The sequence below is a fragment of the Pan troglodytes genome, chromosome 10 (genome assembly GCF_028858775.2).
Source record: "Pan troglodytes isolate AG18354 chromosome 10, NHGRI_mPanTro3-v2.0_pri, whole genome shotgun sequence".
Classification (NCBI taxonomy): Eukaryota; Metazoa; Chordata; class Mammalia; order Primates; family Hominidae; genus Pan; species Pan troglodytes.
This window is the reverse complement of record NC_072408.2, coordinates 112917007-112934670: the sequence shown is the minus strand read 5'-3', so window position 1 is coordinate 112934670 and position 17664 is coordinate 112917007. Positions and strand designations below refer to the sequence as shown.

Below are 17664 nucleotides of genomic sequence, written 5' to 3'. Positions count from 1 at the left end.
GTTAGTAGGAAAACTATGGGTGACCATCTGCAGGGGCGCCGTGCATGGAATCCATGGCATTTCTTTGAGTGGCATTTCTAAGGGCTTATTTCCATTCCCCAAAGTCTTCAGGGCTGAATGGCGCTCCAAGCATGAAGTCGTGTTTTCTGGGTAACAGGATGAGCCACCTTGGAGTAAATAGGGCTGGTCGGGGTCACTCAGTTAGGATGTGGCTGAGCTGGGTCTCTTGACGCAAGGTCAAGTGCATTTCCTATTTTGCTACCTCTTACCTGTGTTTTACACTACAGGTTAAGAGATAGTGGTTTTGTCATAAAGAAGCTATTGCTATATTTGGATAATTAAAACCAGGAAAAACCTACCTTTATCTCAGTCATCTATGTTGCTCAAGTGACAGATTTTTAGATTTCTTTTTTGAGGGAGTAAGAAGTAGAATTTAGTCCCCTTGTTAGCATGCCAGACCCAGTCTCTGTTGGAACATCAGTCTTAGATTAATACTGAGATGGACTCAGAAATACACTTGAAAGCAACTTGCATTATTATCCTTACATAGCTTACATTTTATGACCTGCTTAAAGATGCAAGGAGCATAAATCTTGGGAAGGATGGTCTTATTTACTTGTTCGTCTTTTCTGCAGATGGGATGCTCACATTAGAGCCGGGCTGGCTTCAGATGTCTGCTCCAGGATATTTTAGCTGAACTGTATGAGTCCATTAAACAAATGTAAGAGTTTTTGGGAAAGAAGAGCAGTGTCTCAAACCAAATGTTTTACATGGAGAACATCTGGGGAATATTGGTATTTGTGTGTACAGTACATCAGAAAGCAGCTTGGCGGGGTTCCGCAGGGATGTTTCTGGCCTGTGGTTGCTGGATTTGACAGTTTTGTTGTAAGGGAATGGTTCTTATAAAGTATTGCCATCAAAGCAACGCTTGATCCAGGAAGGAGTGTCCTTGCTTAGCCGCACATTCAAATTGTTCTGATTAGCTCCCCGACCAGACCTTCCACGACATTTGAGCAATCTGCTATCTGAGCTAGTTTCCCCCAAGGCTTTACATTCCAGAGAAAGGAAGCATCACAATGCCAGGGCTAAGAGTGTTTTCTTCCTTACCACATATTTCCATAGATTTGACAAATGTGGAAACAGGCGTGGTCCAGTGGAAGCAGCATTGGCCACTGGATCCAAGTACCTGGGTTGAAACTTGGGTGGGGCCTTTGTGACCTGTGGAAACTTGGGGAGTTCTTGATGGTTTCTGTTTTCCTCTCCTGCAAAATTTCTAGCTTATCTCATGGGGTGGTGATGGGGGCAATAAAATGAAGTGGGATGACATTGTATCTATAGGTGGGAGGCCATTCATACAACATGGTATTGCCTCCATGGATTTGTGGTCTTAGCCACAAGTACAGAGGCAACCTGGACCAGAGTGGAATCTGGGTAGATTGCCCGACTTCAGCAACTTGTAGATATTGGGCCAGGTAGTGGGTGGATAGGTAAGAAAGGAATAATTCTTATACAAATTAAGACATATGATAGTCATCATTTTTGATAAAATTAAGCTCAACAAATATTTATTGGAAGTCTACTACTATAGAGCCAGATCCTTTCCTAGATATTGAGGACACAGAGGGGAACACAGCAGTTCCTGGCTTGCAGTCTCTGCTTGCTATGTCTGGGGCATTGACAATGAATGACCTTCCCTTTTGTTAGGCTATATACTGACTGTCATTATGTAGCATGGACAGTGGCAGGTAAATAGTTTGTAGGTGTGAACATTATTTGGCAGAGAATGAAGCTGGACTTCCTGCACCTTTGTGCAAAGTAGGTCAATGTTATCCTTACTGAATCCCTCCCCTGAAATGGGATGAAGCACCACAATAATTTGATACTGCATTTTTGTGGTGTTTGACGAAATTATTATAAAAATGACATCTATGTGGGTCCTGAAGACTGCATTTCAACTAGTACCGGTCAAGTGAAGTAGGCCCATTTTATGGAGGAGATGACTGAGTGTAAGGCACGCAGTATGAGAGAGAAGCAGCAGCAACATTGCCTTGGCTTTTTTTGGAAACGGGAAAATGAATAGCTGAGCAAAGTGAGACTCGGTTTTCTGGTTTGAATTGATAGTTATTTAGGAGCGTGAGAAAGACACAGGGATAGAAATGGGGGAGCCATGCATGGAATGACTTCTCAAGAGGCCCCATCTCTGTGCATACACATCATGTGTCTGTGGGCTCCCAAAAGAACACTTTGCTGGGATCGTTCTTGAAACCTTAGAAAGAGCATCTCCAGGGCTAGCTCTAGAGTCGTGTGCCTGCCTGTTGGCATGGGAGAGGGTGAAGTATCTTGGTCTCTTTCAAAAGGCGTCTTGGGGGTAGGAATAGTCCTCACAGTGAAGTCAGGGTGTTCCTCCCAAAAGGAGGGTGAATAGGGAGGGGCTGGGCAGGGAGGAGCCCCTGTGTCTACTGGCCTTTCCAGCAGGATGGTAGGCAACTTGAAGGGTAGGTCTAGGTCATGTTCTCTGGGACTGGATCAATGCCTTATCCAGAACAGATTTTCCACAATTGCTTGCTGTGGAATTGACTCATTCTCACATCGTTTTAGGGACATGCCTCCCAGCCCCTCCCATACAATTCTGCCTTTTGCCCACCCGGTCCCACAGAAAGCAGCAGGAACACTGATTGATAGATGTGCTTTTGAAGATGGAAGTGGTTTAAATATTAGCTAACAAAAGGACTTCTGGTGGGGACAAGGCAGGGCGGCCTCGATGGGGCCTTCATGTCCAGAGGTTCTGATTCAGCTCATATTTATGTAACACCTACTATGTGCCAGGCACTGTGCTGATTGCTTTGTCAGTGTGCTTCAGAGGTTAAGAGTATGGTCTTTCAGCGTATGGAGACCCAGACCTCCTATCTATTTATGTGCCTTAGGGCACGTTACTTAACTTCCCTCAGACTCAGTTTATATTCATTGAGAAGGCAGAAATAATAATGTTTTTGTGAGCATTTAATGAGTGAGAGGTTGAGAGGTTTAACAGAAAGGTACTGAGGGCCTGGCACATAGTGAGGGCTTGATAACTGGTAATTATTATGACTGCTAGCTTTTATTGTGAATCACCCCCAACCCCTCTGGAGTGGGCACTGTTATTGTCTCCATTTGGAAGATGAGGAAGTTCAGGCTCAGTGATTTTGGGACAAGAAGGGATTCCACATTTGAAAAGTGAGCAAGTAAAAGAAGGCTCAGCAGCAGATGGCTGGGGTTTAGGTTGGCTGGAATGATCAGATGTCCCACTATGGTTTTCTGTTTGTCAAGGGTCCTTCTTAATACTTGGGCTCCATTTTAGCAACAGCTTTTTTGTATATACTGTACATTAGGCACATGCTTAGTACTCGAGATGCCGTGGTGCATAAAACAGAAATGATTTTCGTTCAAATGAAGCTGATGACCAATGGTGAGCGAGGTTATAAAAGGGGACCCATATCTGCAAAGGGGTCATTGCAGGGGATGGGCCATGTCTGCAGCAGATGGATGCAGAGGAGTTGGTCAACCGAAAATGTTAATGGCGAGGACAGGATGTGGAGGATCCTGGCAGAGAAAATGGCAGGTGCCATGTCTAGGGGCATGAGCACACTCCCCAACCCAGGGCCCAACTTGGGTCTCCGAGATGACCACAGACCCCTGCTCCAGCCTCCTTGAGGGTAGGAACTGAGAGTTGAGTACTGGGCGAGGCTCATCCCCATGATGGGACGGCAGGAAATGCTCATCTGGGTCTGAGCACACTCCTCAGCTCAGCCTGCGGTTTCTTGGGGCTGTGCATTTGCAATGAGCAAGAGCATCCCAGCAGGCAGGCTTGTGGAGCACTAATGAGGGAGATGACAAGCCTCCCGACGGATCTTGCAACGGGCTGGGGAGGAGGGACCAGCCTTTTAACTCTAGGAATAATGGACAATGAGAGCTTCTCTTGGAAGGAAAAAGATGCTTGTGAGGAGATAATGAGAGAGGCCTCGGGGGCTCCTGAGTGCTCTCCAGAGGCTTTGGGGGACGGACTGCAGCCTGCACGGTTGCTCCCGCCCTATCCGATAGGTCTTGTACATTGCTATAAATCAGTTTTCTAAACAGAAGAGATTCTGTCTGGATAAAAATAACTTCTGCAGAATCTTCTCTTTCACTTATTTATAAAACCATTCATGATTAAAATATAAAATAAGATAGAAAGTCATGCCTCTTTTTTGCTTGTTGTATTTTACCATATTAAGAAATGAAGAAAAGTTTTTTTGGTTCTGCTCACCTGGATCAGCTAAACTCAACTGACTAATTTCCTTTCCCTTTGGAAAACTAATTTTGCTTCTTAGGTCTTTGTGTTCCTAGCTCATTGTCCCCAAGGTTAGTGATTCAGTAGTGGCCTGACGTTATCATTTAATAGCAGTGTTTGCAATGAATTAAGAAATAATAGGATGAAAACTTCCCAAGTATCCGTATTCATGGGTGTTATTAAATCAGTCTTCAGAAATTGGAGGAAAGTTTGGATAGAACTGAACTGAAAACAGCGTCTCTGGCATAGCTATGTGAGGACAGACATTAGATGGAGGTGAAATGCACCAAGCTGCAGCACAAGTCATGATTTGTCAGCACCCTGAAGAGTATCTGCCACTCCCATCTCGGTTTATTAATGATGCAACAGTTCTGGGGACTTGGCTGTGACTGGAGCCAGCCTCCCATGTAAATGTTGAATTTTTTTTGTGGCAGTTTCAGCCCTGCTGCTCACTGTGGCTTAGTATTTGGTTAGGAAGGACCCCTTGCTCAGAGTGTTTATCCCTCCTGGAGTGGGAATCACGACTCTCTTGTTGCAATTCCAGTGCTGCTGATAACTTCATGAACTTGGGGCCTGTATGTACTTTAACCTCCCTGGGACTCAGTTTCCCCATCTGTAACATGAGGAGATAGGCATAGAGCATTCTAAGTCCTTACAGCTCTAACATCTACTCATGATAACAGTGCTCATTTTGGCTTCTGCCGTAGGTACTATTTGCCTTCTCTGCCTTCCATCATATACACAATCTGCCATGTTGCCACAGCAACCTTGTGAGGTTGGTACCATCATCATCCTCATTTGCAGGTGAGGAAACTGAGCCGGTGGCGTGATTATCTGAGTCCCTCTCCTTATAGGAGTCGCCTTGGCTGGGTTGCTGTGGCTGATGACAAGCCCAAGGTGCAGATGCTGGATTTCTTAGCAGTACTGGCTCGGGTTCTTCTGGGTTTGGAGGTTGATAAATAAAAGTTGCACAACCTTAAGCTTATCCAAGCCTTGTTATAAACAGTGTCAGAGTGATCAGATGCTACCAGTTGAGGCTGTCCAAGTTGTAAGCAACCTCAGCCCTCTGGCCCAGCCCTTTCTCTCCCTTCCCAGGGCAATTGTAACCTGGAAGAAAAACAGTTGCACTTTAGAATTCTGATTTGGTGTTGCATTTGGCTTCAGAGACGTGAAAGTCCAAAAATAAACAGCTGCTTGGCAACTCCAGTCTCAGCTAAATGGCCTGGCATTTTCAGTCTTTCTTTGAATCTGATATTGCCTGTGTTAGCGTCTCTTGTGTTACCAGAGGCTTTTTCGTGCTCCGGGTTGTGTGTGTAGACTGTGAAGTAACCCATCCACACCCACATTCCCTGGCCTCACTTCATCCACAGGCCCTCCTTGGGCTGGGACTAGGGAGATACCCGTTGGAAGCAAACTTTCCATTTACCAGGGGTAAATTAATTCAAGTCACTGAGCCCCCTCAAGGAAGCCTGTGTTTAATTCCTCTCTGTATAAATGGAAGGTTCATTAATTTTCATCAGTCATCTAGTGTGTAATATAACTGTTTAAGCTACAGAACAATAGGTGTCGTCAGGGCCACATTTACTCTGCTTTAAGGTGACTGCTCTCAAACCTCAGAGTGCAGCAGAATCACCTGGGAGGCTGTAAAGAATGCTGATACCAGGTCTGCCCCCTACCCTGAACACTGCCACCTTCATTCACTAGCTCTGGGGTGGGCCCAGGAATCTGCATTTTAGCAATCAGTTTCCCCTTTCCCCCTAACCAGGGGATCGGAGGCAGGTGATCTGCTCACCACCCTTGGACAGATAATGCTCTAGAGTCTCTGACTGTCCTTTTCAGGCGGGTTTGTGGCTCACTTTTGGCATGCCCACTCAGCACGAACTTTCCGGTGGCCTTTTTGCTATTTCTTTGGTTCTTGCCTGGTCAGCCACGGTTTGTATCTTATGTTTACAAACCTCAACAGGGAGTGTGAATCTGCCTACGATTTCTTAGTCATTAATTCCACTTCCCTTGTGGCATCACCACTTGCAATTACATTCTTAGCTCAGTCTTTGAAGGGGAGAGGGGTGGGGGTGAATCTTAGAGATCAAGGAATGACTGTCCCTGTAGATAAAAATGTCCCAGCCCTGAGGTCCTCCTGAGCTGGCCCAGGCCCAGTCAAGCATGAATCTGCTTTGTTTTTTATGTTCTGAAAATAGAATGCATTTTTTATGGCAGGAGAGAAATCAATATCATCACAGGAATCATCATCTCTTTTATGTAGAATTTTGAGAAATAGAGGTTTGAGAACCAAGTTACAGAGGATTAAATTTTCAGAACCTCTTACAAGATTAAAGGGCTGATGAGGGCCAGTGAGGGGATGCCACTCTTTGAAGGAAAAGCTCCTAGCTACACATACCATGCTCCCTGGCTTCAATGCCTCGCCTCAGAGCCTGTTGATACAACTCTTGGCTTCCAATCCATTTCTTTCTGAAATACATTCATGTAGGACATGAACCAACAGGCTAAAGAGGAAGGGAAGAAGAGGCCCATGGGCCCCCAGGCAGAGCTGGCTTGGTTCCCACGGGCCCGTTGCATCACAGCAACTTGCTGGGGTGTTGTTCTGAGTTGGCCAGGCCCCTCCATAAAGAGCCGGGGGTCATTTAATTAATTAGGGGCTTTGTTTGCAAGATGGGTGGCATCACCGTGGTGACTGTCCTCGGCCAGAGGCTTTTTGAGTGAAAGCCACTTGGTGATCCTGGGAGCTTTGGACCGGTGTGGCCTCGGTGGGGCTGTGCCTTGCCCCACACTCTGTGCATCTCCCAGGCAAGAGCAGGAGCACTTTACAGCCTCCAGCTGGGCTTGGCTGCCTGCTCCTGCTGCAGGTGGCCTCTGGGCTCCTAGGTAAGGAGAGATCCCCTGAGCTGCCTCTGACTTTGTGCCCTGCAGCTCCCGTGGAACGTGCCTGGGTATGAGATCACACCTTGTGAATGGCAGGGAAGTTGCCAGCTCGTGTTGCTGGGATTAGGATGCAAACTTGTTCTCACTAAGTGATGCTAATGCCATATTTATGACTGTGTTTCTTCCCTGCTGCTCAGCCCTCCAGTCCCTCCTTTTGGGACCTCACATATGACCCTGTAAAACTTCATCTGCTTGGATGGGGGTCCATCTCACTAGGCTTTAGGGACCCTTTCAGATCCTACAGGAGATTCTGTTCCCTGTGATGTTTTCTATTCATCCCAACTTTATTCATAGCCTTAAAAATCAGTAGCCTCTTGGCTCAAATTCTAGCTCCACTTTTTTTTTTTTTTTTTTTACAGGCTATGTAACTTTGGGAAATATTTATCTTTCCTGGCCTCAATGTTCTTATCTGTAAAATGGGATTGTAGGTAGGCTTAAATGAGATAAGGTCCACTGGCACATGATTAACACCTAAGAAATATTAATTATTGCTATTATTAAGAATATTGCCACTGATTTAAAAATGTTGAGGGTCAAAGACAAAGCACTAAGACCTGGCTACTCCAAGTGTGGTCCCTGGGGCTGGCATCACCTGGGACCTTGCTGGAAATGCAGAATCCCAGGCTGGATACCCAGACCTATGGATTCAGAATCTGCACTTTTACAAGATGCATGGGTGACTCCTATTTGAGAGGCACTTCAAGAATACTCCTTGAAGTCCAGCTTATATCAATGAATGAGCATGCAGGGAGATGGTTGCAAAAGGAGGAGGGCAGGGATTCTCTTGGTTAGAGCCTCGACGACATACAACCTGCCCAGACTCTCTGCCACGCCCCCAAGGCTGGTCCTACACTACACAGGCGTCCTCTCCATAAGACACCAGGACACCCTGGGGCTGGCCGGATATTAATTTTAACCTGCTTTTGCCACTGTGCAAATGTGGGGAGGGGAGGATATGTGTGGAGGTGGAGAGGAGCCAAGAGACCTATGATATGATTTGCTGTGGGCTCATTACCTCTTAAGTGTGGTTTATAATCACTGCCATTCAGTGAATACTGTGTGCTGGGGCCTTTACTTACCTAGTTTCCACTCCTCACAACAACCCCAAGAAACAGGATTTTGTCACCCCATTTTACAGGTGAGGAAACCGAGACCTGGGAAGTTTGGGCTTGCCTGAGGTCACCCAGCCAGTGACAGTCTGAGCATTTACTCTTCTACTCTGCATCCCCCAGCCCTTCCTAGGTCACCAAGCTCTGAACACCCACAGCAGCCAATGTGGGAGAGGATGCCCAGCAGGCCACAGAGCAGGTGGTTTTTGGTGATTATTCAAAAAAGGAAAAACCTCCAACCCTCAAGAGGAGGCTGTGCCTGTTGCATGTAACAGAATTGGCTGGGCTGAGTTTGCCTCTGAAACAGGCAGACACTGCAGGGCGGGATTCACAGGTTCTCCACCAAACCTGCTGCTGCAGAAGGTTTAAACATTAAACCATAGGGTGGCCTTATTTAAAAGCAGACCATTTTATAAGGCACATGGTGCTGTCTAGACTTGGGAACATTTATGAATGTGGCTGTACTGTGAGTCGGGCTCAAACACCTGAGTTCCCTCCTCCTCTCAGGCTCTCTGACTTGTACAGGAACAAATGGGATTTTTGGGGGTGGAGGGTGTGTGATTTCAGACATTTGGTAATCTCTTCCTGCTGGGCCCCTTCCTTACCTCTGTGTTTCTTTGTAGATGTGAGAATTGAGGAAAACTGGAGAGGAGGTTTCCTCTGCAATGCCGGGCATGTCTGTGCATTTCTTTGGTAGCCCTGGCCATGAGGGTAATTATGTAATTACTGGTGTGAGTTTTGCTTATTGCCCGTACCCTCCCCACCCCACCTCCCACCTTGAGGGCTGGAGCAGTCGCGCTGGCTCCCTTCTGTGTAGCCTGGTACGTGGTAGGTTTTCAAAAAGAACAAGTGGATGAACAGTCAAATTTCATAAAGGCTGAAGTGTGAATATCTTGAGGCTGGGTTTTGATTTTAAGTAGCAACATATTTGTGCCCTGTTCAGCTGAATGGTGAAAGGAGACAGTGTGGGAGCGGGTGGAGAAATGCTCCTGGGATTACTTTTTGGGTTCAAGGTGTTCATCCTCCTGTCTGGTTTGGACTCAGGAGCCCTGCTGATAATGGTGTGTGACCAGCTGATCTGATCTTCCTGATTTCAGATGAGGTTGCAATGTAAAGACCCAGGATGGAGATGCTCTTGTCCTTTATGTACTATGAAAACATGTCCCTAAGACCTCCACTCACTGTCTCTTGAGGAGCCAGGAGGAATTCAAGTTTGCTCTGAAAAAGAAAGGAAGAAGGGAAGGTTCTACTTACAGAACACTCACTCTGGGTTAAAAAAGACTGACACTTATTTAGCAGTTACCCCCTGGCCCAGGTGTATTCTTGAGCACCTGACATGTAATCCTCACCAGGACCTATGAGGCAGGTACTATTATTTCTCTACTAGATGAATGAGAAAACTGGTGCACAGAGAGGTTATGTAACCTGCCCAGGGTCACACAGCTAGAGGGTGGTTTTAGCCTGGACTTAAAGCCATGTTCCTAAGCATTATGCAATACTGTCTGTGCACTGGCTCAGTGTATCCTTCAACTTCCTGAAGCAGATACTTTTGCAGGAGCTGCATTTAGAGATTTTCTTTTTTTTTTTTTTTTCCTTAACAACCCTCAAACAATATGACAATCATTCTTAGCTCCCTGGGTCCTACAAAAACAGGCTGAATATGTGGCTAATAAAGTAGTTGGTGTGAAATGCTCCAGAGAAGATAAAATGGGAAGGGTATAGAGAGAGGGAGGTGGCCATAAGTGTGGCCTTATCAGCTAGAGGGATCAGGAAGGATCTCCCTAAGAAGGTGGTGTGAAGCTGAGGCTTAAATGAGAAGGGTGCAAAGATCCCTGGCATGTAAAGCATTCAGCACGGTGTCTGCTCCATATATTAAGTGGCTAATGAATGCTGGCCATTATTATTAGTAGTAGTATTGCTTTTTTGTTTTGTCATTAACCGGCTGTCTGAACCTTGGATGGGTCCACCACCACTCTGGGAGTAGAGCTGAATGTCTTCCCTCCAGCCTTGGCAGGTGCACAGATGAGAGTGATTTCTAGCATTTGTCTCCTCCTGACTTCCTGTCACCCCTTTGAAACAGGGGAGCAGAATGCACCCTCTTTTACATTTTCAGTGGAAAAATCATTGTAGGAAAAGGGAAAATTTTTGTGGAGAGACAGCCACTATGCGTATTAACATTTATGGAGCCCTTTTAGTTTCCTCAGTGCTGAGCAAGGCTTGATGAGAATGTGGGCCCTTTCCTTTTCACACCCAGCTGAAAGCATCCCCTGGCGATTGCACCATGGGACCCTCCGCCTCGCTGGACTGTTAGGGGGAATCAGCAAGTGGGCTTATTTTTTTACCCTTTAGAATGTTGCTACCCTCCTCTGACCCTGCATGGTGAAGAATTTATGCCTATTGTAACTTGACAATAGAGCCTCCTTGAGGCCAAGTTCAGCTTGCTGCATAATCAAAGGGGTGGTTTCTACCCTCGGCCATCTTTAGCTTATGGAGGAATGTAGGAGTTGTTCCAGCAGCCACCCACACCCTCCACAGCCTGTGTGTGTTCACTGTCTGCTTCCTCCCAGAACAAGGTCCCAGGATTACAGCCCTTCCTCAGATAAAATAAAGCCATCCAGTCATATCTTTACGTTTGACGTAAGCGAAGGGAAGTTTTTCTTGCCCTATACTGAATGGGGCTGTCGTGAGGACTTGGGGTAGCTCTGAGTCTGGCTCTCTGCTGAAAAGGGGCCTTTAAGCTGGAAGGCTCATTCATGTCCATGCAGCCTCCTTCTATCCAGCCATGGGTCCACCCAGGGTCGAAGGGAGGTGGAGCCTGCCCCTGGGTTTACAGCAGGGCCTCCTGTGTTTTATATTTGTTTATCTATTCCTCTATTGCCTGTGTAGATAGATGTTAAAGGAATTCTTAATCTTCTTACTATTATGCTTGTCGTGGCAGTATTATTTAACTGGGGTGGTTCCCCCTTTTTTTCCCCCAGTTCTGCTACCACCTCTCTGGTCTGAGCTTGCATCAATTAATAACAGCAACCCTCCCCTCCCTCTAGCTTCCCTCCTTTCCTCCTTCCCTTCATCTTTCCTTCGTTTTTTATCTACCTGCCTACCTGCCTACACTGAATGTTTTCTCGGGTCTACCGTATGCCAAGCATGGTGTTAAGGACTGGAAGTTAAATAAAGCAGTGAATAAGATCCCTACCAGTGTAGAGTCAAGTAAAGACACAAATGCTGATTTAATCACAACTGGGGTAAGGACTGCAAAGGAGAAATCCCAGGAGCTGCTAGTCAGACATAACCTGTCTTTCAGGAGGTCAATACATAGCGAAAACAGTCATAACAGCTACCCAGTTCTTGTTGAGTCATAGATGGACTGATGCATTTTAGAAATGTTTTTGTTTGTAGTGCTTGGTGGAGAGCTGGTACAAGTCAGAAGTAGCACGTGCTCCTAAAAGTGAATATATTCCTGCTGAGGCTGGCTGGGGTTGACTGTGTGATAGGCAGGGTGTGGCCGTGGGCTGCTGATAATGAGGACTTTCTTTGCTCCAGATGACTGTATGCCTTTATAATCCAGAAGGATGGTTTAGCTGCCTTTCCCCTAGGAAAGTTTACCTGACCTCCACAGGTGAGAGTTGCGGTCACAAGAGGACCAGCCTGGAAGGGAACTAGGCAGGCTTTCTGATCCGGCAGCAAATTGATTGGTGGGCTTCTTTGTTACCCGTGGATACTCCCTTCCTGAAGTAGTTTTTGGCCCCCTTAGAGCCAATCTGATTAAGTTACTGACCAGCTTGTTTATGAGCAAAGATGAATCCATTGGCGAACACACTTTTCCTTATTAGGTTCCTGTTGTCATTCATTGCCTTTTTCTCGGTGTGTTTCTTTTAAGTAATTGCTCCATGTGTTGGCCCTGGCAGGTCTCTGCAGTTTGGATTTGTAACATTGGCACTGAGCTTTGGGAATTGACAGGGACCGGGCAGGGAGATGAGCTGTCACTACCTTTGTTTTACCCTGATCTGTCTCCAGAAGAGCCCTCTGGTCATACCATGTGCTACTGAAGGTGGCTTGGGCAAGAGGAAGGATGTAGGAAGGAATTCGCTTCTGAGCCCTTGCGTAAACACAGCAAGCCTGGAGTCTTAAAAGCCGAGGCTTGAGGCAGAGCTGGCCTCGAGGTTGGCCAGGCAGTAATGATTTTTTATAGCCACTGCTGTGGCAGCTGCACAGTGGAACTGAGTGGTACCAATTTCACCTAACCATGTTTAATCATCAATACCCTGTAAACTGAACTTGCCTTTTTTTCTTTTTTCAAAGCATCAGGATTCCTCGAGTAAATGACTCTGGCCATGTTAAGCAGCCTCTGCTTTATGAAAAAACAAAAATGAAACAAAACAAAAACAAAAACAAAACCATCATCACAAATCCCAGGCTGTCAAACCTGATGTTTTCTGTTGCCGGGAGAAGGGTGTTTTTGCTGTGTATGAAAGACATGACAAGGGGGCATTTCCAAGCTTTGTTTTGGTTATTGTCGGTTCTGCCAACAAGTAACATCTGTATTTATTTTCCAAACTCCCCCAATGGCTGATTTGCATCTGTTTAGTTCTCTGAATAACATTTCATTTCCTGACTTTATAGGTTGCTATAAAATCCATTCGTAAGGACAAAATTAAGGATGAACAAGACATGGTTCACATCAGACGAGAGATTGAGATCATGTCATCTCTCAACCATCCTCATATCATCAGTATTTATGAAGGTCAGTGATTTTTTTTTTTTTTTTTACCCCTGTATCAGTTACCATTTCTCATACCATGGGGCCTGCCAAGACTTTGAGATAATTGCCCTTCTGGGCAGAAGCCAAGTATTTTTCCTCATGATGCAAAAATAGTCGGGTGTTATCTCTTACTTGGTTACCTTGAACACAACCAGACACATGAGTGCAGCTCATTTTGGTCATAAAATATCTCTGGCGGATGCCTTATTCTGTCTTCTTAATTCCTTGGCAGTTGCTAAGCAACCCACCTTATTGAAAGCCAGTCTGTGAGACAGCCCTGGTTTCTGAAAAATGACAGTTTGCTGGGTGACCAAATAACAGTGGATACATTGTAAATGTCATTCCCCAAAGCCAGTCGCTTTGCTGGTGGTACGGAGTTATTCCAAGTTAGGTTCTTTGAGTTAGAAATTAACCCTGAGCAGGTCCAGTAAGCACCAAGAAAGAGGGTTGGTGCAGCAGATGCCTTATAAATGGAGCCCAAATTGTGTTGGTGTTTGCAAAAAAGAGCAGCATGGGGAAAAGCTTATACAGACGCTCAGGCTTCAGTTCAACTCCTTGGTCCTTCATGAGAAGAAATGGAGAGAATAAACCGCCCACAGACTATCATTTATGTTTTAAGACCCTGTAAATAAATTACACAGCAGTATGTGTTTATTGTAGAAATGATTGAAATAGAAATGTTAAAATTAAAAAATAATTTCTGTTCTAACTCCCAATTTGATAAATAGCTCTTTATCCATATCTCTATTTTTATCTATTTCTCTGTATCTATTTGTGGTTTTTGTCCAGTTAGATCATGCTATTTAAACTGTTTTTTAGCTTGATTCTTTTTTCATTTGTTGTCTCATGCATCTTTTCTGTATCAATAAATATTCCCCTGTAAGGACATTTGAAAAGGTTTTATAGCATTCTGTTTATGGACATACCATAATTTATTGAATCTAATTTCTTTTGCCAAACATTTAAGTTGTTCCAAATTTCTGGTTATTATAAACAGGGCTTCACAACTCTCCTTGTGCATCATTTTGACATTCATTTCTGATTATTTTCTTATGAAAATTTCCCAATTTTGTTTTACTGAGTCAGAGTGTTTCCCTAGAATATTTAAAAATATGTGGCTGAAAAATGAACTTATTGCTGGGTGCAGTGGCTTATGCCTGTGATACTGGCACCTTGGGAGGCTGAGGTGGGCAGGTGGCTTGAAGTCAGGAGTTCGAGACCAGCCTGGCCAACATGGTGAAACCCGTCTCTACTAAAAATACAAAAAGTAGTCAGGTGTGGTGGCGCATGCCTGTAGTCCCAGCTACTCAGGAGGCTGAGGCACGTGACTCACTTGAGCTAGGGAGACGGAGGTTGCAGTGAGCTGAGATTGTGCCACTGCATTCCAGCCTGGGTGACAGAGTGAGACTCTGTTTAAAAAAAAAAAAAGAAAAATGAACTTATTTTTAATTCGTGGTCAGATTATAAGAAGTTATCAGGTTGGGCTAAAAGGAAACCAACTAGTGGTGTCCCTAAAGTTCTTCTGATAGTTTTCGTTTTTCATCTGGTTTCCTGATCTTTTTTTGCCATTCTTTTTTTCTGCTGCTTCTATTTTTGCCTCTTATCTAGAAGTAAATGTTGGTAATATATTTCTTTTATCCTGGTCATTTGAAGGCTCATTTTTGGAGCCCTTGGTGATAGGATTTTTAAGGGAAATTTTTATCCATTCCATCTTTTATTTACGTCACAAACACCTCTTACAGTGCTTCTCAAAGTGCCTAGGCTAGTGGCATGAGCATCACTTGAGATTATTAGAAATACAGATTCTCAGGCTTCACCCAGGACCTGCTGAATCTGAAACTCTCTGGGTGGGGCTCAGCAATCTGTGTTTCAACAAATTTGAGAACCACTAGTCTACTGAGTGGAGTGTCTACTTCGTGTTAAGCACTCTGTTCAGTGAAGTTAGAAATTTGAAAGCTGAATGTGATATGGACCCCACACTCAAGAAGCAACATAGATCCCACACTCAAGAAGCAATACAGGCCGGACACGATGGCTCACGCCTGTAATCCCAGCACTTTGAGAGGCCGAGGCAAGAGGATCACTTGAGGTCAGGAGTTTGAGACCAGCCCGGCCAACATGGTGAAACCCCATCTCTCCTAAAAATACAAACATTACCTGGGTGTGGTGGCATGCGCCTGTAATCCCAGCTATTTGGAAGGCTGAGGCAGGAGAATAGCTTGAACCTAGGAGGCAGAGGTTGCAGTGAGCCAAGATTGTGCCATTGCTTTCCAGCCTGGGCAACCAAGTGAGACCCTGTCTTAAAAAAAAAAAAAAAAAAAGAAGCAATACAAGGCAGTATGGAAAGAGTGCTATGTAGCAATGTAGTTTGTTCTCATGCTGCTATAACGAACTGCCCAAGAGTGGTAATTTATAAAGGAAAGAGATTTAATTGACTCACAGTTCTGCAAGGCTGGGGAGGCCTCAGGAAACTTACAATCATGGTGGAAGGGGAAGCAAACATTCCCTCTTCACATGGACAGAGGAAGGATAAGTGCCGAGTAAAAGGGGGAAAAGCCCCTTATAGAATCATCAGATCTTGTGAGAACTCACTCACTATCACGAGAACAGCATGAGGGTAACTGTCCCCCTGATTAAATTACCTCCCACCGGGTCCCTCCCACAACATGTAGGGATTATGGGAACTACAATTCAAGATGAGATTTGGGTGGGGAGACAGCCAAACCATATTAGTAGGCATGTAAGCAGTATATTCTGGGACCATGTTCTGGAAGCTTGGGGATTGGAAGTTTTCATGGAGATGTATGGCATTTGGGCTGGGCCTTGAAGGAATTTTTTGATGGAGGAAGAATTGTGGAAAATAGAATTCCAGGCTGATAAGATAAAATCTGAATATGTCCAGTGAATGAAGGGAATTTCTAGAAGTTGGAAGTGAGTAGAGAGACAAAGACACAATGTGGAAGTGAGTTTCGTTAAGCTCCGTAGGCCATGGTGAAGGATTGACCTGTAGGGTGTGGACCCATATGGTCCTGTGCCCTGTGAACACTATTGTGTTTTGGGATTTCTTGGCCCAGAGCAGGAGCCTTCTTTATCAGGAAGGGAAAGAGAGTGCATTCCCAGCATGAAGGTTCCAGGTTCTTTATTTGAGAGGCAGTCTGTGGTTGCTGGCGTCCCACATGGAGAAACCTGACTTCTTCACCAGCACCATGCCCTCTGTGGCCTTGGGAATCAGACAGGACGAATGGAGAACAGGAAACCATCCCCCTGGCAAAGAGAAGATCAGAGACAAACCTTAATGGAAGAATATTTAGTTACCAACGTGAAGTTGGCCTCAGTAGAGACCGGGCTGGAGGCTTTAAGGAGAAGAGAAGCCCTCAAGGCTCTTGCTTGTCACTTTAAAGATGCATAGCAGTGTGAGGAAGGTCTTTAGGTTACTAGAAATAATTTCTATCAAGGTCTCAGGAGGGAGCTGGGGCTTCAGTTGGTGAAACCCTTAGGACAGGTTTTAGGGAGTTAAGGAAGACTTGAGGTCTCACATCAGGAGGTCTTGAGCTTCAGCCTCCAGTCCTCCACTGTGACCTAGGCACAACACTTGGGGTAAGATGGTAGGCTTCTCAGTGCCTCAGTAATCACATCTGTAAAATGGGGATGACCATTCTAGCTCTGTCATGGGGTTTTCAGTAGGATTAAATGGCATGATACATGTATCTGGTAAGCTCAAAAAAGATAATTATTATGAGGACACTGTAATCATCACAAATAGTTCATAACGTGGGGTCCATTGACAAGGTATTTCATGGATGAGCTGCAGGGATCTGTGAATCCCTTGGAATAGTATGTAACCATGCTGTCCAACACAGAAGCCACTAGCCACAGGTGGATATTTAAATGGAAAATAATTAAAACAAAATAATTTAAAATTCGGTTCCCCAGTCACACTAGCCACATTTCATGTGCTCAGTAGCCACAGGAGGCTAGTGGCTACCATATGGGACAGCATAGCTGCAGAACATTTTCATCCTCATATAAAGTTCTGCCGGACAGTGCTGCTATATAATGTTTCATGTGTTGTGTGCATGAGTTACTTTTTTCTGAGAGAGGGTACATAGCTTTCATCAGACTCTCAAAGGCATTCCTGACCTCAAGTAGGTTAACAAGAATCCAGTGCCTCCAAGTGTTTTGCGACCTATAGGGTATCATGCAAATAAAAGGTGTTGTTTTTATCCAGAAAACTCTCGGGGTCTTACATGTGTCCTTTTTCTTTCTTTTAATTTCTTAGAGCTCTCCAGTTTCTGTTCTGTTCCCTTTCCCTGCTCCCACGCAAGTTCTGTTTCTCCCACATCCACTAAATAACTGTGGAGGAGGGCAGCTCCCCTCCCTTCCCTGGGGGTTGGGAGCAGGAGATTGCCAAGGCTGTATTCCAGCTCCTACACCTCTCACTGGGAACCACAGTCCCAGGATCCCATGACTTTATCTGCTTTCCTGCCCAGCAGGACCCAAAGATCCAGCGCTGAACGTGAAGTTAGACATCCTGCCATCTGTAGAACTCT

General features: G+C 45.2%; 1 protein-coding gene across 1 annotated transcript in view; it reads left to right on the top strand.

Moving 5' to 3' along the window:
- Nucleotides 1-17664, top strand: part of NUAK1 (NUAK family kinase 1) — a 75581-nt gene that overhangs the window by 19464 nt on the left and 38453 nt on the right. The window contains exon 2 of the mRNA XM_001161041.7: nucleotides 12976-13096. Within this exon, the coding sequence (XP_001161041.1) occupies nucleotides 12976-13096 (121 nt within the window). The remainder of the gene's footprint in view (nucleotides 1-12975; nucleotides 13097-17664) is intronic.